General features: G+C 29.8%; 1 protein-coding gene across 1 annotated transcript in view; it reads left to right on the top strand.

Annotated features, from left to right (window-relative positions):
* Nucleotides 1-27,422, top strand: part of LOC107439425 (thrombospondin type-1 domain-containing protein 7B) — a 484,164-nt gene that overhangs the window by 402,553 nt on the left and 54,189 nt on the right. The window contains exons 18-22 of the mRNA XM_071184973.1: nt 581-814; nt 7,495-7,695; nt 11,267-11,512; nt 12,595-12,770; nt 20,601-20,725. Coding sequence (XP_071041074.1) covers nt 581-814; nt 7,495-7,695; nt 11,267-11,512; nt 12,595-12,770; nt 20,601-20,725 — 982 coding nt within the window. The remainder of the gene's footprint in view (nt 1-580; nt 815-7,494; nt 7,696-11,266; nt 11,513-12,594; nt 12,771-20,600; nt 20,726-27,422) is intronic.

Here is a 27,422-nt window from a genome sequence, read left to right as displayed (position 1 = left end):
AATATTCTGCGTTCAGCAGTATAGGCTAAATACCAAATATTTGTATGTTGCATCTCTAATTTAGAAGCAGCAATTGTTGTTTATTTTTTAAAATTTAATTTTTTAAATTATATTTTTACAGTGTTGAGCATAATCTTGTATATCTTACAATTTAAAAACTCCTCGAAAAAAAATTTTTTTTTTGCAATAACGGACCCTATTTGCACAAATTCATAAAAGCGGACCCTGGTTGAAAGAATGTGAGTAATGTTTTCACAATTTCACGAAAAACGGACCTTTCACAAAATGTCTGGACAGACCCCTGTAAACATTCTAGAGAACACCTTCAAGAACCTAATTGAGTCTCTACCTGCACGTCTTGCAGCGGTCAACTCATCGAAAGGTGTTCACATTAATGTGACTGGACTGAGTATATTCTGTAGAAAAAAATTAGGTCATGCGTAGTTTTTTTTACCTGTAATATAACCGTATACAACTTTTATACTCATCCATTTTATTTCATTATTCATGTAGGTAAATTCTTAAGCACATACAGAATAGTTAGTACAAAAAAAAATCTTTAAAAATTGTTATTTTCCAGATGGTGTTCAAAAGAGACGACGGATAATCCTGCAGTATCCTAAATATGGAGGTAAGGCTTGTCCAGACGCTCTGGAAGAAGCTAGACATTGTACTGAATCTCAACAGCCCGATTGTCTGCGGTGGACACTTGGTAGACGCTCTGAACCATCCTATCACTGGAATATCAGTTCATGGAGTGAGTGCTTGCTTCCCGTTGAGAAACAACCGTGTGGATTTGGGTTCCAAGTTAGAAGTAAGTTGTTTAACTTAGAAAAGAACAAGCATTTTCGCACAACTTTTCATAATTAATACTACATTTTCCCCCTTGCTATTGTTTTTTTTTATTAACTCTCTAGCAAGTAGGCTTCACCTCTGCTTCTGAAATGCTTCACCTCAATCTCAATATACTGTTACTCTATCAGGCCACAAAATAGAGAAATCAGGAGATTTTTATCAATCTGGAAATGTCAGGAAATTTAATTTGAAATGCTCAAAAAAATCAGGGAAAACGAATTAATTTGAATCTGAAAAATAAGATCTAATAGCACATATAATAATTTTGTAATAATGCAGAAAAAAATAAAGCATAACTGAAAAACTTATTATAAAATTTATGCCAGCAGTTAATATAGTCAGAGAAGTTGTATAAAATCAGTTTGGATAAACACCAGGGGTCTGTATTGAAGAAATCTGGGTCCGTTAACGGTCCCTTCACAAAATAGCTTTTCATAAAAACGAACCCTTCAAAAAATACTTTTACTTAAAAACGGACCCTTCACAAAATAATTTATCTTTTAATCAGACCCTTCACAAATTTAATTATCATCATTATTGTTTTGTTAATCCAGGGTGCGTAGCTTTTGTAAAAAGTACTTAAAGGTGCTTTTTTGGAGATTTCGTTTTTAAAAGCTTTTAAAGGTGCTTTTTTTCAGCTTGCGTTTTTAAAAAGTGCTATTTTTCCGAATAATTTTTTCCCCCTTCAGTGATGTCTGGTGGATCCCATGCAGGGATCTGTTTGGAAGAAATTTGGGTCCGTTAACGGACCCTTCACAAAATATCTTTTCTTAAAAACGGACCCTTCACAAAATATTTTAACTTAAAAACGGACCCTTCACAAATTTGTTTATCTTCATTATTATTTTGTTAATCGAATAAACCCTTTCCAGGGCAGAAAACAAGAAAGATGGATGTAAACGAATTAAGTTTTGTCTTCGGCAGACGATTCTTCCATTATTCGTCCGAAATTAATATTCTGCGTTCAGCAGTATAGGCTAAATACCAAATATTTGTATGTTGCATCTCTAATTTAGAAGCAGCAATTGCTGTTTATTTTTTAAAATATAAATTTTTTAATTATAATTTTACAGTATTGAGCATAATATTGTATGTCTTTACAATATAAAAACTCCTTGAAAAAGTTTTTTTGCAATAACGAACTCTATTTGCACAAGTTCGCAAAAGCGGACCCTGGTTGAAAGAATGTGACTTAACGTTTATTTTATATTCACAAATTCTGAGTAATTTTTTCACTATTTTACAAAAAACGGACCTTTCACAAAATGTCTGGACAGACCCCTGAACACAGTAAAATAACAGAAAGTGTTATTTATTTACTTATTTTAGTGTTTTCGGTCACTCTATAGTTTGTCTAAAATAAGAACTCCCCCAGACATTCGTCTGGACCTGTGGCGGTGTCTATGGTAACGAAGTATGGCTGTTTCAAATAGGGGTGCGGTGTCACTGTTTTGGAGTGGTTTCGGCGAGAGAAAGGGAATCTGTTTCTTTGGTCTATTGTGTTATTCCTAGAGGGAAGCTACCCTCCCTAAAATGCGCCATTCTTGTTTCCATAGCACCCGACGGCCTCAGACATTGTGGCGGGAGGAGTTCTTAGCTTAGAAAAACTATATTTATCTTTTAAGTAACTAGTTCGTCCAGTTATGCAATGGGCTAAAGTTATTGACTACAACGACTTGAACCAGGGTGTCATACCCCATGCTAATGACTGGTTGCTTGATCGGATTGCACTATCTCTTGTCTTAGGGGTTCGGGAAAGTTAACACTAGGTCAAGTGGTTGAGGAATTCGGTGAGGAGACCGTCTGTGATTATCTACCACCATCTACCATTAGATCTATATTGCAGTAGTGAAGTTCGCGCATGTGCCACCATTGTCTACTGATCATCATTAAGGTTGAAAATGGCTTTTATATATAATATTAAGGAAGATATTCTTGAACATGTTAAACTTAAATTTTCTATTCCTTAATGCTGAAGTGTAAGTGATCATTAAAGCACATTTTTCTAAAAAGAATTGTCTAAAATTATAATTCTAATTATCACTATTTATAAAAGTTTTGAGCCTCAAATGTCATTTCAAGTAAAATATCATATTTTATCTATACACCGAAGAGCCATTACATTATGACCACCCTCCATCTATAACAATGGGCTCGCTCAAGTTTTCATGGTTTCTCGCCCAGGAACAATGTTTTCATGGGGCACATTAGGACCCATATACCTCATAGAACAATCCCTGACGACTGTAAGCTACTTGAACATAGTTGCAGACCAGGTTCACCCATTCATGGCAACAGTTTTTCCTGCGGGGGATGGTGTTTACCAACAGGATAATGCACCATGTCATAAGGGTCGAATCGTCATGTCTTGGCCCCCAAATTCACCTGACCTTAATCCAACAGAGCATTTGTGGTCCTACTTGGAAAACCAAATTCGTGCTGCCACGCTATCCCCACGCAAAGTGAGGGAATTGCAAGACCAGTTGGTGAGCGCTTGGTACCAGATACCTCAGACTACCTCTCAGTCAGCAGCTTGTGGAATCAATGCCACGGCGGGTGCTAGCAGTTTTGAGGGCTAAAGGTGGTTCTACATGTTATTAGCAGGGTGGTCATAATGTCATGGCTCTTCGGTGTGTGTGTATATACAGGGATCTGTTTAGAAGAAAATTGGGTCCGTTAACGGACCCTTCACGAAACATCTTTTCATAAAAACGGACCCTTCACAAAATACTTTAACTTAAAAACGTACCCTCCACAAATTTGTTTATCTGCATTATTGTTTTGTTAATCGAATAAACCCTTCCCAGGAGGGGGGGGGGAAGAAAGACAGATATAAACGAACTAAATTTTGTCTTCCGCAGACGCATCTTCCTTTATTCGTTCGAAATGAATATTCTGCGTTCAGCAGTACCGGCTAAATACCAAATATTTATCTGTTGCACCGCTAATTTAGTAGCTGCAATTGCTGTTTATTTTTTAAAACTTAATTTTTTTCATTATAATTTTACAGTGTTGAGCATAATCTTGTATGTCTTTGCAATTTAAAAACTTCTTGAAAAGGTTTTTTTTTGCAATACCGGACCCTATTTGCACAAATTCACAAAAGTGAACCCTGGTTGAAAGAATGTGACTGAACGTTTATTTTATATTCACAAATTACGAGTAATTTTTTCACAATTTTACAAAAACGGACCTTTCACAAAATGTCTGGACAGACTCCTGATATATATATACATATATATAATATCATATACACATATATTCATATATATAATATCATATACATATATATCCATATACTTAATATAATATAAAAAGTTTAAAAGTAAAATTTAAAAACGATTCCAAAGGTTGATCTACTGCTCAATAGCGTTTTTTGGAATAGAAAAAAAAATATACGAGCCATCTAACAAATTATCTTTCAAATAGGGTTATATAATAGTGAAAATGTTTGAAAATAATTTTTAAATATATTTCTTATACAATATTAATATATTAATATTGTATTTTAATATATTTCCTTCTAATACTTATTTTAATATTGTGTGACAATACAGTTCCTCAATATGTTTTTATTAAGTTTCCCAATATTTTTTATTAAGGCAAAATAGCTTTAAAATCTTTTGTTTACTATTCTGCACACACCCTATCGACATTTTCTCCCTTTCTTTTCATAAACAATAGAAAAAATATGACGTTACGCGAATCGTGTTCTCTTTTATAGCCTTTAATGTTTTCACCAATAATAACAACAAAAAAAACTGTTGATGAAGAACATTTCCGCATTGCTGACATTTTTGCACCAAAATATCCGAGGTAATTTTATTTTTTTGCGCTTCATTCTTATTTGCTGCCATTTAAGTAATGGATGCCTTCAACTTTTATCACCATATCACTATTTTTCATTCGAATGTTTTTCCTCTCCTTTTCAGTGTTTGAGGGATCAAAAAGGTTTCCATTTTTCTAATGCTGTGGAATTTTAAGATTTTTACAGTCAAACTGTAACTGAGTTTCAAGCAATTTTTCTAACCCTTTAATCTTATCAGCACGCTTTATATTTATTTTTATATTTTTAGTTCTATATTTCTTTACATCAACATTTATTTTTTAGATCTCAAAGCCTTAAACTCATGTTTATTACATTCAGGATGTTTAAAATCAAAACCGTTTGTGCATACTTTCCGAATCCTTCTCAGAAGAGAAATTTAAAAAAGTGTGCATATTTGGGGAGTAGAAACAAAATCTCTAACAAAGTTTATTCCCTCATTGATGAGGAAGACGGATGAAAAATATCGGAATCCATTTGATTGTACTGTATTTAGGGGAAGCTTCCAATAATCGCCATTCAACTCTCTTCTCTGGCAATCAAACAGGTTTGGATTGTTTCAGACTTCCTTTCCTCAATAGTGATTTGTTGCTTTTTGGATAACGTTTTTGTTTATTCTTGCTTACCCTCGATAGGGCCATTTTTTTCTAGCAGTATTATATTAAAATATTTTCGTAGGATTCATATTGATTTATAAGAAAAAAGTCATTTATTTATTACCTAAAATTAGTTTGATTTTAAAAATAATTTTTTTGTGGGGGAGGGAGGTGAGAAGATGGATGGGATTATCGAAATTTTACCTAATGTAGACAGGGAGCGTAGCGTTTTTAAAAAGTGCTTAAAGGTGCTTATTTTCGATTTTCGTTTTTTAAAAGCCCTTAAAGGTGCTTTTATGCATGGGTGTTTTTAAAAAGTGCTTAATTTTCCCTTTTCTGAAATGTGATATTTTTTTTTACCTTGTTGATTTTCTCCACAAATTATGCAAAAAGACATTGTCCTATTCAACGTTTTCACAATTAATTCAACCCCAATCTATATCGGCGTTCCGCCGGTCTGTAGTGTATGAAAACACCATTTGTTTTACATGTTTGATGAAATACTTGCGGGTCCGCACTTACGTATACTGAGCTGGATTCAGTGGTAAGGATTTTTGATTCTCATCAGGGGTCTGTTTAGAAGAAATTTGGGTCCGTTAACGGACCCTTCACAAAATATCTTTTCGTAAAAACGGACCCTTCACAAAATATTTTAACTTAAAAACTGACCCTTCACAAAATGATTTTTCTTTTAATCGGACCCTTCACAAATTTGTTTATCTTCATTATTATTTTGTAAATCGAATAAACCCTTTCCAGGACAGAAAACAAGAAAGATGGATGTAAACGAATTAAGTTTTGTCTTCGGCAGACGCTTCTTCCATTATTCGTCCGAAATGAATATTCTGCGTTCAGCAGTGTAGGCTAAATACCAAATATTTGTATGTTGCATCTCTAATTTAGAAGCAGCAATTGTTGCTTATTTTTTAAAATTTAATTTTTTTAATTACAATTTTACAGTGTTGAGCATAATCTTGTATGTCTATACAATTTAAAAACTCCTTGAAAAAAAATTTTTTTTTGCAATAACAGACCCTATTTGCACAAATTCATAAAAGCGGACCCTGGTTGAAAGAATGTGAGTAATTTTTTCACAATTTCACGAAAAACGGACCTTTCACAAAATGTCTGGACAGACCCCTGCTCATGTGCAACCCTGCTGCATTTTGCAAGAGATTCTCAATTTCAGACTTCATTTTCCGCCCTCTGTAATAGAATCGAGAAATCTCTCGAATTTTTTCTGATTACGGGGCCAACTAAACATTGTCAATTTTTTTTCTCTATTAGTGATAGAAAATTTCATTTCTCTTGTTAATTTCATCGTTTGAAAACCAACAATTGTCAAAAACTAGTCAACCCTGTCTAATTATGATATTTTTCAAAGTGCTTAAAAATATTTTTTGATTGCTTGAAAAGTGCTTAAAAGGAGCTTATTTTTTGCTGAAAAATTTGGCTAAGCACCCTGTGTGGAGAATTGACTATAAATTTAAGCTTTTGTGCCTACAAAGAGCCGAATTTATTTGTACTATGTTTAAACTACAAATAAACTCGATGAGAAATGATCAAATAAATTAACGCATAATGCACAAGAGAAAATAGCTTCTCTGTGTTGGCCTCTTTTCTGAGCTCCGGCGAACCTTTTCTGTTGCTTACATTTATGTAAGCATTTCCCTTCCTCGATTTTTTTTTTATTATTATTATTCAATAGTTGTTATTTTTTTATTATTATATTCAATAATTATTTTTTTTATTATTATTATTATTCAATAAAAACTGGCCATCCTGGATTTTTTCAGAGAAGACAGTACGCCACTGTTTTTCTTTAGCTGTGAAATTTATTTTATTTCAATAATCCTTCCTTACTAACCACGACTATACAGATAGAGCAATCTGAATAAAAATGTAGTTAGTATAAAAATTAACTATGTAACTCCTTTATATGGTGTTTGATTTAACTGTATTTCAAACATGTTTGTTCTTCTGTCAAAAACTTGGCTCACGACACGGTGCCGTAAAAGAACATTGGTAAATTATCATTTAGAATGATTAAAAGTTCGAGTTGTCCCCCAGTTTGACGTTCTACGTTGATATTACGTATTTATACTCTCTTCTTTTAAATGTTAATGGGAAAAAATATTTAGACTCAACTCTGTTAAAAAGTACATAACTTTGAATGCATTTTTTTTAAATATAATGAAATCGTGTATTATGTTTCAGACGTGAGTTGTTTGGATGGTTATGGCCGTGTAGTGGAACCGTATTTTTGCCTGTTCGACAATTTCAGCCTAGTTCCTACGGCCCTGAGATCCTGTGAAGTGACATGTTCCTCTAAAGAATGTGTTTTAACGATCTGGAGTCCATGGTCTGAATGCAAATATACTTACAAATCTAAAAGGTCACGACATCGGGAACTTGTTGGTGAGTTTCTCTCATTTCGTATTTTATTTCTAAAAACATTACATTAAAAAAATTACGACCTAAATTACGGTATCGGCACTTTCGGTGCATCATCCGTAAAATCCATTTTTACGGCAAAACAATTATACCGGAATTTTTTTTTTCTCAATAATATTTATTTAGTGTTTTTATTGTAATTTTTACTGAAAAATTACGGTATATTTTCTGTTCTGTAACATAATCCCGTAAAAATGAATTTTACGGTAAAAAGGATTGGCACTCTTGAGTCCCGGTACTTTTTTACAGTGTATACAATGTTTTAAATTTTTGAACACTGATTAATTTTAATTCAGTGAGTAAATTGAAAAATAATTTTTAGCTTACACAATTTCAATAAGTGTTAAAATGATAAGTTTATAGTTAAAATTGCTATGATAACTTAGCAAAGTTATCATAGCAAGGTTTATAGGCTTAAATTTTATTCCAATAGTGTCCAATTCTGATTCCAATAGCGTGTAAATTGCATTACTAAGCATATGTAAGGCAATTAAAAATTTTACGATATTATATTTTAATATCTTTCATGTAACAATCTGCTGTCGTCAAATATAACAAATCTTTTAAAAAAATAAATAAATAAATAAATATCCCACAATACCAGAGGTCTGCTTAGAAGAAATTTGGGTCCGTTAACAGACCCCTCACAAAATATCTTTTCATAAAAACGGACCCTTCACAAAATATTTTAACTTAAAACCGTATCCTTCACAAAATATTTTAACTTAAAAACGTATCCTTCACAAAATGATTTTTTTTTAATCGGACCTTTCACAAATTTGTTTTTCTTCATTATTGTTTTGTTAATCGAATAAACACTTAACAGGGGAGAAAACAAGAAAGGTGTAAACACGCTTCTTCCTTTATTCGTCCAAAATGAATATTCTGCGTTCAGCAGTATAGACTAAATAACAAATATTTGTATGTTGCATCTCTAATTTAGTAGCAGCAATTGCTGTTTATTTTTGTTAATTTAATTTTTATTAAATTTATTAATTTATTAAATTTAATTTTTTTAATTATAATTTTACAGTGTTGAGCATAATCTGGTATGTCTTTACAATTTAAAAACTCCTTGAAAAAGTTTTTTGCAATAACAAGACCCTATTGGCACACATTCATAAAAGCAGGAACCTGGTTGAAAGAATGTGACTTAACGTTTATTATATCTTCACAAAGGACGAGTAATTTTTTCACAGTTTTACAAAAACGGACCTTTCACAAAATGTCTGGACAGACCCTTGAATAGACTTCATGGCATAGAAGATTTTGAAATAAATGTACAACTTTATATTCAAAGTAAAGATGAAATACAAAAAATTATCATATCTTTTAGTATGCTTTTTTCTGTCATAACAGCTTTGTTATTGAAAAACAAAATGTAATATAAAATAAATACATTGAATATAATGTTTCAAACTTTATGCGCGTCATTCCATGAAAGAAAGGAAGAATTCAATTTCACGTCTTTGTTTGAGCAGAAATAATCCATCGCAGAGAACTATTCAATATCACTTTATACAATACAATATTTTTTTTTATCGATTCTAACCACATATAAGACATAATAAAGAAAAAAACAGAATTCGGACGAATATAAAATTTTATATGTTTCTCTTATAACCATCTTTATAGTAAATAAGATGAAAATACAAAACTTGGGTTTCCTTAATGATTGACTTGGATGAAATTGTACTTGTTTTTATGTAAAGAAAGATAGTTGACGTCAAAACTAAGACGACAGTTAGGTGTTTGTTTTCGACATAACCACTGATTCAATTTGTATGTTTTCAAAGTTGGGGTCACGTATCTTATGTAAGTTGAGTTATACATTTATTCAAGACTAAATTATTATTTTTTATCTTATAACTAACTGTTGGATAGAAAATATATTCACATTTAATGAAATATAAAATTCAAATATAGATATATAGTAAATATCAATATACCTATTTATTTATACTATCAGTCAGTATTCGCATTCCCTATATTTCATTTGTAAGTAATAATTAAAATTTTTAATTAATTACAAAAAATCGTAGGCACCTCGTATGCCGCTGTTTTTGGTGTCCAACATAACATTACATTTCAAAAGGGAGTAGAAAATTGTACAGAGTGAGTAGGAAAAAATATAAAAATTTAACAACAATAAGCACGTGATTTATTAACTGTTAAACTTTTAGTACAAAAATACCATTATGACCGCTCTGCAACCCGCAGAAATGCGACTTCAAATTGAAATTTTTACACGCTGAAAGAGACGTTTTTATTTAGGAACTTAAAACTAGTCCCGTTTTTCGACATTCCAATTCGTTGAAAGTTATTACAATTTTAAATATTTTTAGCTCATTTTTCTTACTTTTTCTTACTTTGACAAAAAAAAATTTATCCATCGTTGTAGAAAAATTTATTTATCCTTTTCGAGATCTTTATAAGCTCACGCTTGTGTTGATGAATATAGGCAGAAAATAGAAGAGAGTGAGATAATATGTTAAGAGATGTAAATTTTAACATTTATATTGAAATTTAAAAAAAAACAACTTAAAAAATTAATTAAAGAGATAATAAAATCATTCCTAATTTGAACTTGTGTAACTAGTTAAGGTTATCCGTATAAATATATCGTTAGTGAGTTAAATTACTTATTTCGATGAATTTTGTTTACAGTTAATCAGGGGTCTGTTTAGAAGAAATTTGGGTCCGTTAACGGACCCTTCACAAAATATCTTTTCATAAAAACGGACCCTTCACAAATATTTTAACTTAAAAACGGACCCTTCACAAAATGATTTTTCTTTTAATCGGACCCTTCACAAATTTGTTTATCTTCATTAATATTTTGTAAATCGAATAAACCCTTTCCAGGGCAGAAAACAAGAAAGATGGATGTAAACGAATTAAGTTTTGTCTTCGGCAGACGATTCTTCCATTATTCGTCCGAAATTAATGTTCTGCCTTCGCAGTATAGGCTAAATACCAAATATTTGTATGTTGCATCTCTAATTTCGAAACAGCAATTGTTGTTTATTTTTTAAAATTTAATTTTTTTAATTAAAATTTTACAGTGTTGAGCATAATCTTGCATGTCTTTACAATTTAAAAACTCATTGAAAAAGTTTTTTTTTTGCAATAACGGACTCTATTTGCACAAATTCATAAAAGCGGACCCTGGTTGAAAGAATGTGAGTAATTTTTTCACAATTTCACGAAAAACGGACCTTTCATAAAATGTCTGGACAGACCCCTGTTAATTAATTTTCAAATCCATGTAATCGTTCATGTCGTTGTGATTAACGGATTAAAATGTTCTTTCATTTAAATCATAGTCATGCTTCACTAACGAATGATATTCGAATTTTTTTTTTCTTTTAAATGTCGATTTTTAAGGGGAAAAAAAGCAATGTCGAATGGGAAACAATCTCGGCAGTTGATGGTCGTTACCTCCTAATTATTAAAAAACGTGTCGTGAAATTGAAATTTCTGTTTTCATTTACCTCATTATACATCACCTGCTCTTTTTTTTTTTTAATCACAGGTGAAAGTGCGTATGTCAATGACTGTGAAATAAAATTCAAACTTACCGAGGAAGAAGAATGCCCCGTCATAACTGAAGCAATGCTATTCAACAATAACGATGACGCCAAATGGATGTCCTGCATTGTCGAAGAAAGCAATAAAACAGAAGTTCTCATCAATGGTGAAATTAGGAAACTCGATTGTGGTGAAGGATATAGATATAAAAGGGGACTGCAAATAAATAAGGAACATGGCGTTGAACCTGGTAAATAAGAAATTAACTCTTTTGATGTTTTGGTACTTGTGTAAACCGTTTTCGAAAAGAAAAAAAAAATGGTGACAAACAACGAGATGTATCGCCAAAAATGGAAAACTATATATACCAAATCCGTGGTTATTCTTTTAGGGTCTTCTTCAAAATAGCTTATTTGTTCTTGTCGTTAAAGTATAATGAATGCAAAGTGTTTTTATGTTTAGATATTTTTAGATAAAAAAAACTGCGACAAAATGTTCTAAAAAACATCAAAACTTTTTTTATTAAAAAAAAATTAAAGTTTTTTTTTAATTACTATTTTTTAAATTACCGCTGGTTGGAGTATTAAACTATTTAGTATCCCAATTTGGTGGAATTAGCACCAAATTCCTTGGGCTATGGAGTTTTTCCATGTTAACCATGTTCTTGTTTTCTATAAGTTTTCCAAACTTTCAAAATAACATTCTACAACATGTGAAAAAAAGTACATAAAAACATTGATTAGGGAGAACAAGACAGAATAAGGCAGATAAGATAGAATAGAGGCATTTTTTTTCACATTCATCATGTCTTAGCAGTTTAGTTTAAACAAAACGTTTTAAATCACGTTTTTTAGTCATATGATATCTTAATCACATGATATCTTAGTCACATGATATCTTAGTCATATGATAGGAGTTGGTATAAGTCAACAAAAGTTACATTCTTCCACTTCATTTTTTTGAAGAAAAGCAAGGTAGATAACAAGTTTTGTCTCAATCAAAATATAAGCAAGAATTATATACAAAACTGGGAAATATTCTTTGCCACAATGCATTTCTGGAAAAGGCCATCAAACTTGAAAATTGTCAAGTTATAACAATGTCAAAAGGCAATGTATGGTTCAAATTGGTATAGTAAATTTTGATTTTGAAAGATAATTTATTGGTTTTATATGGATATTTTGAATTATAACAGGTAACAAACTTTTGTTAAAAGTACTTGGTTTAGTAAGTTAAAAACAAACATTAACAGAAATTGTAAAATAGCTCCATGTTCTTTAATTCCCAAATTGTATGTTCTTCNCGGAATTAATTGAAAGATTTTTTTTCTAGGTTTAGAGAAGGATTTGTGCCTTGTAGATTGTCCTTTGGATTGTAAAGTGACAGCTTGGACTCCTTGGAGCCCGTGTAGCGTTCCTTGTGGAAAAGGTTTTATAGAACGACGTCGAAATGTTTTACTTCCAGCAAACAGTTTAGGTAGACCGTGTCCAAATGGTGAAAATAAAGATGTAAGTGTTCTTTTTTTTCATATGTTATAGATAGTATTAACTGTATAAATAGCCCATAAATAATATGTATGCGAACTATTTCCTTAAAATTCAGTTCGTATATTTTTAATCTTAATTCAATTAATTAAAATTGATTGAAGATACTAAATAAATTTTAACCGCTTACTAATGTTATGAACAAACGTTCTCTCAACGTCTCTTTATAAAGTATATCTTAGAATAAGTTATCGTAAATATCAGAAATAAATGTTTCGCTTATCATTGATAAAACATAATCTTAGTTATTTCTATCATTATAAACACAAAAAAATCTCATTTTTGATTTAATGAATTTTCTTTATTTAAATACGTTAAAAATCTTTCCTAAAATCCTGTATCAATTTTTTTTTTTTAAAAAAATCACTCGTGATTAATTTTAAAAGCCTTTCATGAAAATTCTGTCGCAATGGACTTCATTTAGTTTAGCTTTAAAATCAAAACCTCTGTTATTGATCTTGCCTTCATATATCCAACTGAAAGATTCTACTTTTCTAATCAACGAATTTTTCTGATAAAAATCTGTCAAGTTATTGCTTTTACTTTGAAAACTTTAGTTTCTGACAACTTTGATTCATCGTTTCGTTTATTTCGTAGAATAATTGGTTGGAAATCCCATATCTGTCACCCAGAAAAGAGTTGTTAAAAAAAATTGTTCCTAAATCGTTCTCCCGCATCTAATGAGAACATCTGCCAAAATGTGAAGCCTTAACTCTTTCATTTTGAGCGAAAAATGAGAAATTGGATGGTTTAGGTATTAAGACTGCTTTTACTTTTTTACTATTTAGCGACATGAAATAAAGTCTCGGCAACGAATGTTTACATTTCTCTCCTAAGGATATTCTAAATCTCAATCAAATGATCCATTAATTAGAAAGAAATATTGTGTTTTAGAATATTAAGTTCGTAGCTCCATTTTTTACTTTTATTTATCTGTTTAAGGTCGTAGTTCATTCAAAATTGTTGAAAATTGATATTTTCTGCTTAAAAGATCGTTCACCGGCCAGTTATATCTGCTTTTTGTTTCAAATTATATAGAAAATTTTTATGCATTAATTGAATGCTTAATTAATAAATAATTCAATATAAAGTTAATTACAATACATTAATTCAATATAAAGTTTTAAAAGCGCTACAGTAATTAAACCTACAAACGTAAACTTTAAATTTAATTTAAACTGACGCTTCTGACCGCTTGTTGAGTGCATACCTGTGTCGAAAATTTAGCTTCTACGCAATGCGCGTGATGTTTTATTTTCTGTTATTTTGTATTGTCTGAAAAAATATGGAAAAAATAGCATTCATTATCAAAACTGGGTACAAAAACGCTAATATTGAATAATAAAATATTTAATCACCTATAACTTTAGATGGTTGTCAAGTTTTAATCCGCCATTTTTTCAGCTTTGAATAATAAACACATTTAATTTTCCCTTTGGACACAGCGCATGCGCCATTTCAAACAAAAATAAACATTTCTGTTCTACTCCATTTTTTTTTTTTTTTTGGAGTTTCTGAAGTAACCATAGGGTCCGTTCCACTACTACAGTGTTTCCCAAAGTGTGGTACGCGTACCCCCAGGGGTACGCTTTCTTATGCAAAATATCTGGCAACAAACGAAAATTTCAAAAAATTTTATTTAAAAATAAAGTCAGGCATGAAAATTTACGATTACGTATTTTTCTATTGGCTATTTTTTGCAGAGTTAACATTTAATAATTAGTAGTATCAACAGCCAGTTGTGATTTTTAACTTTTGAGCAATTTTTTTATAGTAAAAAATGGCATTCATTTTTTTATTAGCGGTACACAGCGCTACGAAAAATTTAGAAAGGGTACATAAGTTTGGGAAACACTGCACTACTACATCAAACTTTTGAACCCGATTCAAACTTTTTCCACTTTTGTCAAGTTTAACGGTTTGTTAATAGTTAATGAGTATGTTAATAGTTAATGTTAATAGTTAATTTGTAATAATAAAAGTAACTGTTGATTTTTCAATCAATTCAATTCAAAATTTTCTCACAACGTCATTATTCTTTTTTTTTAATAATAATTCCTTCATCAATATTTTAAATATTTCTTTGCGAAAATTACTACAATTGAAGAAGTTAAACTAATAAAATAATAAAATACAATTCACGACTTCTACAAATTTAGGGAACATTCCCACTGAATGTTGTTTGATCATTCTACTTTTAATGAACCTATCAAAATCGGAATTTCTAAATGTATATTTAAAATAAATTTTTATTTCGATGAAAAAATGACCAAAGTATTATTGACTAAATATTGAGAAATATTGGAAAATATTTTGTATTGAAATCAAAAGTTTGTTTTCAAAATCTTTTAATTTTACACAAAAGCGTTTATTTATAACAAAGCGTGAAGGAACTAAAATCTCTACTCTTCTTTAACGATTAAAACCGATTAAACTCTTCAGTTTGTTTACGAACAACATCGTCAGAGCAGTTTGAAGCAGGCTCCAAAAGCACCGGGAGCAGACCCACTTAATCCCTTTTTTTATTTTCAGTTATAATATCTTTGACTTTAATGCTGTTAAAAAATCCAGTGTAAATTCTAACGAATTGTCTATCAGCTAAACGAGATATGATCATTCAGTGGAATAAAAGTAACTGAATATTATTTGAACAAACCTTCAAAATGCCTTACGGAATCGCTGCTAACAGATTATGTAAACTATTAGGCATAGTACTCAAACAAAACAAAAAATCGATTAAGATTTTGAATTTCAGAAACATATATTTCTTAGATTCGTTTGATTGATTTTAAAGTTAAAACAATTGAATTTCAATGATGATAAAAAATGCAAAGATGAAATAGTTTGTGAAAACTAAGTTATTATACGTATATAACTGTATAAAAGTATACATTGGGATTCAAGTTCAATTAATATCGATACAGGGGTTGAACAAAATAGTGTAAACGCTTCTAAACTAACACATTTTTTTTATATTTTTCAATAAATACTCAAAGAATCATTTTATAAATTTATAATTGTTTAGGTTATCGGGGGTCTATTTAGAAAAAAATTTGGGTCCGTTAACGTACCCTTCACAAAATATCTTTTCATAGAAACGACCCTTCACAAAATATTTTAACTTAAAAACGGACCCTTCACAAAATAATTTTTCTTTGAATCATTATTCACAAGTTTGTTTATCTTTATTATTGATTTGTTAATTGAATAAACCCTTCCTAGGGCAGGCAACAAGAAAGATGAGTGTAAACGAATTAAGTTTTGTATTCGGCAGACGATTTTTCCGTTATTCGTCCGAAATGAATATTTTGCGTTCAGCAGTATAGGCTAAATACCAAATATTTGTATGTTGCATCTCTAATTTAGTAGCTGCAATTGCTGTTAATTTTTTAAAATTTAATTTTTTTAATTATAATTTTACAGTGTTTAGCATAATCTTGTATGTCTTTACCATCTAAAAACTCCTTGAAAAAGTTTGCAATAACGGACCCTATTTTCCCAAATTCACAAAACCGGACCCTGGTTGTAAGAATGCGAGTAATTTTTTCACAATTTCACAAAATGTCTGGACAGACCCCTGGTTACATGATTTCTCATACTTATCAATGAAGTTTTAAGCTTTTAGGGGTTTAAGGGACCGACGACAAATTACAGACGGAAAATCGTGTTTTTTGATCACCCAGTGCCAAATGATGTGACAATAAATTTGTCATTTGTAACAATTATTTTGGTTACTATATGCGAATAATTGCACACAATTTCGTAGATCCAGCTTAAATATTTATCGATATATGCAATTTTTTTTGGAGGGGGGGGGGAACTAAATTTTTTGTCTCACGTTTATTTGCTGTAATTTTAAAAATATTCAAAAAAAAATTTTTTTTTAATTATGAGCAATTTGAAAATAATTACCGAATTATTGCTTTAAAATTAAGAAAAAATTGTTTAAAACTGCGCAAGACATGAGTAATTAAAGTTGTTCTTTTATACTGCGCATGCGTGAGAAAAATTTAAATTTTTGTTTTCTTAGAATCGTATTTGACAACTAATAACAAAAAATCGAAATTGAATATCTTAAAAATTTAAAAAGTTTTAATCATTTTTCTAAGTACCTTTCGTGATTTTTAAAAGAAAGTTAAAAAAGATAAGGGGTTTTCTGCAAATTTCATGTTGTCGTATTAAGCAAGATTTATTAAAAGTGACACCCGCATTGTTGGGGATCATCCCCTGTAAAAAGTATCTTGTCTTTCGCATGTTTTATTTCTTAATAACATCACACTTTGTTTTCCGGACCATCATTATTATTATCATGTGTTATCATGGATATTATCATGTGTTAAAATGAAATTTTGTTTTATGATACAAAATAATATTTTTAGAAACCCTCTTATCATTTTGAGCTTCTTTTAAAAAGTGCAAAAACTAAAAAATTATTTGAAACTTAAATTTTTAAGATATTCAAATCGGTCTTTTTTTTATTAGTTGCCAAACGCGATTCACTACAAAATTATGCAGGAAAAAAAAGAAGAAAAATTTTTTGCGCATGCGCAGTAAAAAGAGCTATTTTACTTACTTATATTTTGCCCAGTTTTCAAAAAAAAAAAATTTCAAATTTTAAAACAATACTTTTATATATATATTTAATTTTTATATTATATATTAAATTTATATATTAATATATTTAATTTTAAATCTCTCCAAAAATTTTGTTGAATTTTATTGACTCTTTTTAAAATCCTAACAAGAAAACGTAACTCAAAAAAATTAGTTTTCTATAAAAATGTCCTTATTTCCATAAATATTTAAGCTAGGTTTAGGAAATTTTGCGCAATCATTGCATATAATAACCGAAATAATTATTACTAGTCATAAACTTATTGGTACATTTTTTGGCATAGGGTGCTCAAAAACACTATTTTATGTTTGCAATTTATTCCCTCAAACCTCTAAAAGCATTAAACTTCATTGAATANAAAAAAAAAAAAAATTTCAAATTTTAAAGCAATACTTTTATATTTAATTTTAAATCTCTCCAAAAATTTTGTTAAATTTTATTGACTCTTTTTAAAATTGTAACAAGAAAACGTAACTCAAAAAAATTAGTTTTCTATAAAAATGTCCTTATTTCCATAAATATTTAAGCTAGGTTTAGGAAATTTTGCGCAATCATTGCATATAATAACCGAAATAATTGTTACTAGTCATAAACTTATTGGTACATTTTTTGGCATAGGGTGCTCAAAAACACTATTTTATGTTTGCAATTTATTCCCTCAAACCTCTAAAAGCATTAAACTTCATTGATATGATGATATGTATGAGAATAATATTTGTATGTAATATTTCTGTAATATTTGAATGTAATATTTCTTAAGTTATAAAATGATTCTTTAAATATTTCTTGAGTACTATGAAAAAATGTATTAAAAGTATTTCGATTATTTTGTATATAGTCATTATGTCATTTAAAATGGTGTGAAGCTGATTATATTTTTCCTTCTTTTTTTTTTAGCTAAATGTTAGTTTTTCTTTTCTTTTGATGTCTGTCTAAATTCTAATTAACTTTCTAATTCCGTTTATTTTTAAGATTATGTCACATAAATCGTTAGAAATTGCTTTTCTTTACTATATTCTCACTTTTTTTTTAATTAAACCTCTTACTTAACGATTTTTCTTTTAGATAACCACACTTTTAAGTGACACGAAATCTTGCAGTCATAGAAAACATATATTGCCCCCTCCCAAACAAATAAAGCATATCTTCAAAGTTTTTCCGACATTATTTAAAATAATTCCCAGTCTTTTTAATTACTTTTTTGGAAGACAGATTAAGAGCAATATCATGGAAGTTCCATTTTTTAAAGTAATTGAATTTTTTTTTCCGTGTTTTACGCTTCACTAAAATTAATTGAAAAAGTTTCAAACTGTTTGTTCAACGCTATTTTTTTTCTCAACTTAATTTTGCGCAGGTAATTAACGATATGAAAGATTAATTTTCAATTAATTCCAATCTAATTTAAATATACATGCTCTTTGAAATCTAATTTAATGGATCAAATTTTTTTAATTAAACAGTTAACTATTATGAGTATTTTTGTTTTATCTAAATAGTTAACAATAATAGTAATAAATAAATAGTTAACTCTATTATCTAAATAGTTTTTTTTTCATCTAAGTAAAAACCTACCAAGACCCTTAGTTAAATTTTAAACATTCATTTACCGTTAGCCCTTAATTTAGACCTAAAATTAATTTTGATTAAACATATACAGAGGTCTGTTTAGAAGAAATTTAGGTCCGTTAACGGACCCTTCACAAAATATCTTTTCATGAAAACGGATCCTTCACGAAATATTTTAACTTTAAAACGGACCCTTCACAAAATAATTTATCTTTTAATCGGACCCTTCACAAATTTGTTTATCTTGGTTATTGTTTTGTTCATGGAATAAACCCTTCCCAGGAAGGGGGGGGGGAGAAAGACAGATGTAAACGAGCTAAATTTTGTTTTAGGCATACGCTTCTTCCTTTATTAGTCCGAAATGACTATTCTGCGTTCAGCAGTATAGGCTAAATACCAAATATTTGTATGTTGCATCGCTAATTTAGTAGCTGCAATTGCTGTTTATTTTTTAAAATTTAATTTTTTTAATTATAATTTTACAGTGTTGAGCATAATCTTGTATCTCTTACAATTTAAAAACTCCTTGAAAAAGTTTTTTATGCAATAACGGACCCTATTTGCACAAATTCACAAAAGCGGACCCTGGTTGAAAGAATGTGACTTAACGTTTATTTTATATTCGCAAATTACGAGAAATTTTTTCACAATTTTACAAAAACGAACCTTTTACAAAATGTCTGGACAGACCCCTGATATAACTTAATAATATTTTTTCAATATTTTCTGATATAATGTTTAGGGGTATTAGAGCCACTTTGCGGCTCCTTCGCAAAATTCATACTTTGAAAAACGACCCATTCACAAAATTTAAATTTTAAAAAACGGCCCTTTCACAAAATTCTAACTTGTAGAAACGGTTCCTTCACATAAATTCGTAAAAACGGCCCTTTACGAAGTTTCACTTTATAAAACGGATCGCGCAAAATTTTTCCGTGTTGAATTTTTGGAAAAAGCGATCGGAAAACGACGTGCTTTTGCGAATACATCGTTGCGAATCGAGCAAATCTCATAACTCAAAATTGAAATTCGCGTGTCGTGATGGCTTATTAAAAATATCGAAGTTCAAAAAAAGAAAAGGTCGAAAAAATTATTATCTAACAGCGTTAAGTTGCAATGGATTTTTAAGTAACCGAAATGCCAAAATTCTTACCATCTCTGTCTCATATGCTCATCTTGATGCCCGGGAATCTTGTTTTATTCATATGAATGTTGATTTCCTTGTTAACGAAATTAGTTCCTCGCTACCCCTCCATTGCTCGTGGAAATGCATTTTAGCCTGATTTGCCTTTTGTGAGCACTGCGGTTTTTCTTGTTCTGTTTTTCATTTTTTTTTCTTTCTCAGCTACTGTGGGTTTTCTAGTTTTGTTTCTCATCTTTATTTTTCTGGCATTTTTACGTTTTATATTTCAAATCGCCTTTGTTTCTCCTCATTCACGTCTGGCAAGTCTTGAAAATGGGAGCCTGTTTTTTAGCGCATGAATTATGTCGACTGTTATTTTTAATTTATATAATTTTTAAGCCAATGAAGTTTTTAATTAAATAAAAATTTTTCATTGTTTGTCACATAGCTATTGATTTCTACTTTAATAGTATGTGCTTTTTGTTTGTAGGAGATTCAAAAGGACGTATGCCACATAGTTTGTGCCGATTATTATTGGTTGGCGGACAGTTGGAGTAATTGTTCTTTGACAAACGATTCCTTCTGTGGAAATGGGATGCACTACCGTTTAGTTAGGTAAGTTCTTAGAGCATTGTGCTGAGCAACTATATATATAATACATTCTGATTTTATTTTTAATAGCTTTCTTCATTATACGAAGTTTATGGTAGTAATTTTCTATGTTATTAAAAAAATTAAATAAAGTAAAGCATAAAGTCGTATAAGTAAAGCATAAAGTAAAGCATAAAGCATAAGTCCTCCACGAAGGCAAATTTCTCCCGATACTTGATCCAGGAGATCCATTATCCTCTGGATTGGGTTCAAAATAACAAGGATATGGAGTTCAACATTAGTTGACGTAAACCCCAAAAAATTGTGTCTGCTGTTCAACGACGGTTATCAAATGTTATAAAATAAAATTTTTCAGAAAGTTCTATCCTACATTATTTAGAGAACGAAATTACTGCGTAAAATATGTATATATGTTTGAGAATGCCTTACCTTCTGTGAACCAACTTTTTGTTCCATACTTTAAATTCCAATCGCATGAGTGAATCATTACTTACAACTGCTTTCAAGTATTTATTTTTAAAATATTAGACTACATGTAAACGAAATTCCTTTAAAATCCGTTAAGTTTTCTTCTTTTCGACGAAATCAAAAAAGTTCTCTTTGTTGTGAAGACCAGTGTACTTCGCAATTACTAAAAATGATACTGAGTCAGTAAATCTCTAAGTACTAGTTCCAATTTAAGAGGAAAAAAAGTTGGAAAACAAACAAATTCTAAATTTCCTTAATTTGAAATTAATAGGGTTAAAACATTTAAGAACATGTCTAGACAATGCTGGAATGAAATAAAATAAAAAGTCTTATAAATGTAAGAAAAGTTAACTTTAGAAAAAGTCTTGGCTAAAACAATTATCGCACTTTTTATCCTCAAACTTCCAAAACTCTTTTAATCAAAAAGAAAAGTACCAGAGTGAATAGTTTAGAATGTTCAGGATTTTCTTTTATCTTCGAATCATTAACTTCGTATTAGATTCCCTAATCGATATTTCAGATTTAAGTCTTATTTTCGCCTAAAGAATAGCCCGCCTTTTTGGATGGTGGGACAATTGTTTTAAATACAAATCCTACTTGTTGAAATCAGGGGTCTGTCCAGACGTTTTGTAAAAGATTCTGTTCTTTTAAAATTGTGAGAAAAAAACTATTCATAATTTGTAAATATAGAATAAGCGTTAAATCACATTCTTTCAACCAAGGTCCTGCTTTTGTGAATTTGTGCAAATAGCAAAAATTGCTAAAAGCCTTTTCAAGAAGTTTTTAAATTGTAAATTGTAATTCTGCTCAACAATTGCTGCTACTAAATTAGAGATGCAACATGCAAATATTAGGTATTTAGCCTATACTGCTCAACACAGAATATTCATTTCGGACGAATAATGGAAACAAAATCACTCACATTTTTAATAATTTCAATTGACATATTTTAAATAACACAACTATGTTAATGAAGTGGTTAATGTATCACTTTTAATGTGTTACGCATTAAATAAACTTAAACAAGTCTTAAATTTATAATATTTTATTTAAAAAAATTGCCAGAAATTAATTTTTATTTACATAATATTCTATTAATTAATTTTATTAATAAATATAAATTGATCATATATTTTTTTACAAAAAAAAATATTATTTAATATTAATAAGAATGCGCGCACGATGTTTGTAAAAGTATAATATTTTCTTAGAATACTAGATTTGGAATTTGAACTTATGGAATCTTAGTTTGTCGCGAAACGTCTTTCTTTTCCCCCCGGGAAGGGTTTATTCGAATAACAAACAAATAATGAAGATAGACAAATTTGTGAAGGGTTCGATTAAAAGATAAATTATTTTGTGAAGGGTCCGTTTTTATGAAAAGATATTTTGTGAAGGGTCCGTTAACGGACCCAAATTTCTCCTAAACAGACCCCTAGAAATCATCATATATGGCAGTTTTTTAATATTTTTTTTCCCTAGTATCGTTCTGTAAAAATATTTTTGTGATTAAGATGAATTTATGGAAAGAAATTCATAAAGCTTAATATCTGAAATTAATCTGATTCTTTAAGACCATCTGTTTTTTTTTTTTTTTTTTTTTTTTTTTTTTTTTTTTTTTTTGTGGAGATTTTTTAAAATTTTACCTACTGTAAAATTGGCCATAGACTTGAACTTCTCTGATTATTTAGACTTGAACAGAATTTACAAATTCTTTAATTATAAATACAAATAAACTCGTTGAGAAATGATCAATGCATAATAGAAAATAGATCCCCAAAATCAGTCTCTCTTTTTGGCCGCACGCTAATCTTCACTGTTACTCACATATATCTTTATAAAACCCTTATCATGCTGAATTATGCATAACATATTTTCTATTATTTAAAAACTAAATTATTATCTCATTTAATGCTTTTCTCTGCAAATAAAATTCACAAATATAATCGGTAATCTTTTAATACCACAACCTCGAATTAAGAGCAGAATAAAATCTATTTTTAGAGGTTCCCTCTACATCTGTCCAACACATTTCAGGGCTCTGTCCAGACATTTTGTGAAAGGTCCGTTTTTGTAAAATTGTGAAAAAATTAATCGTAATTTGCGAATATAAAATAAACGATAAGTAAAATTCTTTCAACCAGGGTCCGCTTTTGTGAATTTGTGCGAATAGGGACCTATTATTGAAAAAACCTTTTTCAAGGAGATTTAAATTGTAAAGACATATAAGATTATGCTCAACACTGTAAAATTATAATTAATTTAAAATTATTAAGTTTTAATTATAAAATTTTAAAAAATAAACAGCAATTGCAACTTCTAAATTAGCCATGCAAAATACAAATATTTGATATTTAGCCTATACTGCTGAACGCAGAATATTCATTTCGGACGAATGAAGGAAGAAGCGTCTGCCGAAGACAAAATTTAGTTCGTTTACATCTGTCTTTCTCTCCCCCCCCCCCTTCCTGGGAAGGGTTTATTCGATTAACAAAACAATGATGAAGATAAACAAATTTGTGAAGGGTCCGATTAAGAAGCCAATTATTTGGTGAAGGGTTCGTTTTTAAGTTAAAATACTTTGTGAAGAGTCCGTTTTTAAGTTAAAATATTTTGTGAAGGGTCTGTTTTCATGAAAAGATATTTTGTGAAGGGTCCGTTAACGGACCCAAATTTCTTCTAACCAGACCCCTGCTTACAATCAGAAATTTTTTTTCGCTATAACAATAATTAAAATAGTAAGGAAACTAAAAGATAGTACGTTTTTGTGTATGATTTCGTAACTAAAAATATCGTCTGCACTTATTAATTAGCATAGTCCTAGAACGTGAAGATCCGATCATTAGATCAAAAGTTATTCTGGGTTAGGTTGCGCACTGTACATATTAATTCCATTCTTGCAGATTTAATTTAAAGAAGCAGCTGATTTGTATAATCTAGTGGTTTTATTAGTGGCGGTCACTGTATTATGTTTATTTCCTACAGATGTCTCAATAAATGGAGTGATGAAGAAGTACCTGAATCGAAGTGCGATCCCTTGCTAAAACCAGTGGAATTAGAGCCCTGTCGACTACATTGCCCGGGGGAATGTGTCCTATCACCTTGGAAGATCTCGAAGAAGTGCTCAGAGGTATGCATTAACTAATCTAAGATTAAATTAAGACGATTATGTAGGAATCGTACCCCTAGAGATCATTCATTTCACGTTAAATTTTGAAAAATTAAACTTATACGTCAAGTGCTTTATACTAATTTTTTGTTTGAATAGACGAAATCTACCATAGACCTCCTTTGTTGCTAGTTTCAAAATATTAAAGTGTTGGGTATTAATATAGTGTATTAAATTTTATGGTCATTTCCGAACATAATGCTATTTAAATTTAAAATTTAATATGAAAATCGCCAGTTTTATAATTTCATTTTTAATGATAAGATTGATAATTATGGAATTTCTACACTGCAAAAAATTCCGGATAAAAAGTAGTGCCTGTACTATTTACCATAAAATCCATTTTTACAGGAATATGCTGAGGCACAAAAAATCTGATATGCAGTAGTTTTTACAGTAATAATTTCTGTTAAATCACTGAGTCACTCTAATCAAATAAATATTAATGTAAAATTTACGTTAAAAATGAATTTTACGGATAATGTATCCAAAATGCATTATACCATAATTTGATTCAGAAGTGTTTTAAATATATTTTCATTTTTTACTGCCAATTGAGTAGAAAAAAAACTAAAAGAAACGCGATGAAATCGTAATTCATTACATTGGATATTTGTGGTTGTTTTTCTATTTTATAGTTGGTTTTAACATTTTCTCTTCCCATGTACCTTTACATAGGTATCCATAAACAATGAATGCTTAATGTCAATGCATTGTTTTATTTTATTTTCACTTTTTGAACTTGTTATATTATATAGTACATAAAAGATACTGAATTCTCATGCAAGCAGTGATAAATTATCTCTCGAAATACGAAAAATACTATTTATTTTGTTTGAGTTTAGTTTATCGAATAGTGCATAAAAGATTGCTGAATTCTGCTTCAAATATTGATAAACTATGTCACGAAGTACGAAAATTATTTCTCATTTTGTTTATTCCGTTGTATAAACTATTTGTAACTTCGTACTAAAATGATTTAAAATAAGTTTTTGATTTTTAGCCAGTGTAACATAATATAATCCAAAAACTTACATTGGATTAACGGCATGATAAAGAAATTTATATCTTTTTTTAATTATCTCTTCTTTATGGTGTTAAAAAATCATAAATGTATGTAAGACATCGCTTAACATGCTATCTCCAGTTCACACCATATTCACCCATGGTCATTATCAGAATTGTACGTAAGACATCGCTTAACATGTTATCTCCAGTTCACGGCATTTTCACCCATGTTAATTATCAGAAATGGAATGTAAGACATCGCTTAACATACTATCTCCAGTTCACGCGATATTCACCCATGCTATTTATCAGAAATGTATGTAAGACATCGCTTAACATGCTATCTCCAGTTCACACCATATTCACCCATGTTAATTATCAGAATTGTACGTAAGACATCGCTTAACATGTTATCTCCAGTTCACAAAATTTTCACCCATGTAAATTATCAGAAATGGTATGTAAGACATCGCTTAACATACTATCTCCAGTTCACGCGATATTCACCCATGTTATTTATCAGAAATGTATATAAGACGTCACTTAACGTGCTATCTCCAGTTTATTTTCATATTGCCATTTTCTCCCTCTTTTTTACAATTTGATTCGAAGATTTTTCTTTAATTTATGAAGTGGTAGCAAAAGTAATACTTGAAAATTTTATTTTTGATTTAATTTACAATCGTTTTGACCACCGCTGTAGACCGCAAAAATCATTATAAACTTAATAATCATGTACAGAAATGTTCTAATGATAGCAAAATTAAACAAATAAAGCTTACTTTAGTTGTTACCTCATGGACACTTTAAGTATTGTGGGAAACCATGACTTCCGGGTTGATATCCGCACGGAGAAAACAATTATGGTAAAATTTCCGTACTGTATGGTAATGACAATTTCGGTAAACGAAAAAAAAAACTGTAATTCTGGTTAATATAGCCAACATTTACGGTATTTTTAGAAATTTACAATTTTTAGTCCAAAATTTACAATTTTCAAAACAATTTTGTTTTCCATTTATATGGTAACGGTTTATCGGAAATTCTGGTTTTCAAACTTATAGTTCTTATAACCACACATTTAGTAAAACACATAAAACTGAAAAGTAAATTTAACCAAAAAAATGGTTTGTATGACATGCTCAAAGGGATCATTATAAAATTACCAAATTTTATCACGTATTATAAAACCATATTTTATTGTTAATTTACCAAAATCAATACCAGAGCCCTTCAGTAATAACAGGGTTCCCACGGTCCTTAAAAGTCCTTAAAAACTGCTTAACTTTTATTTTGGAAAATAAGTGCCCTTAAAAGTACTTAATTTTGGTAGAAGATTTTTAAAGGTGTTTAATTTTTCAGCATCATTATAGTTGATAAGAACAATTTTTCAGATCATTGTTTTAAAACATATAGTCATTCTTTTACAGGGGTCTGTTTAGAAGAAATTTGGGTCCGTTAACGGACCCTTCACAAAATATCTTTTCATGAAAACGGACCCTTCACAAAATATTTTAACTTAAAAACGGACCCTTCACAAAATAATTTATCTTTAAATCGGACCCTTCACAAATTTGTTTACCTTCATTATTATTTTGTTAATCGAATAAACCCTTTCCAGGGCAGAAAACAAGAAAGATGGATGTAAACGAATTAAGTTTTGTCTTCGGCAGACGATTCTTCCATTATTCGTCCGAAATTAATATTCTGCGTTCAGCAGTATAGGCTAAATACCAAATATTTGTATGTTGCATCGCTTATTTAGTAGCTGCATTTGCTGTTTATTTTTTAAAATTTAATTTTTTTTTAATTATAATTTTTTTTTAATTATAATTTTACAGCATTGAGCATAATCTTGTATGTCTTTGCAATTTAGAAACTCCTTGAAAAAGTATTTTTTTTGCTGTAACGGACCCTATTTGCTCAAATTCACAAAAGCGGACCCTGGTCGAAAGAATGTGACTTAACGTTTATTTTATATTCACAAATTACGAGTAATTTTTTCACAATTTTACAAAAAACGGACCTTTCACAAAATGTCTGGACAGACCCCTG

The sequence above is a fragment of the Parasteatoda tepidariorum genome, chromosome 9 (assembly GCF_043381705.1).
Source record: "Parasteatoda tepidariorum isolate YZ-2023 chromosome 9, CAS_Ptep_4.0, whole genome shotgun sequence".
NCBI lineage: Eukaryota > Metazoa > Arthropoda > Arachnida > Araneae > Theridiidae > Parasteatoda > Parasteatoda tepidariorum.
This window is presented reverse-complemented; position numbering and strand designations above follow the sequence as displayed.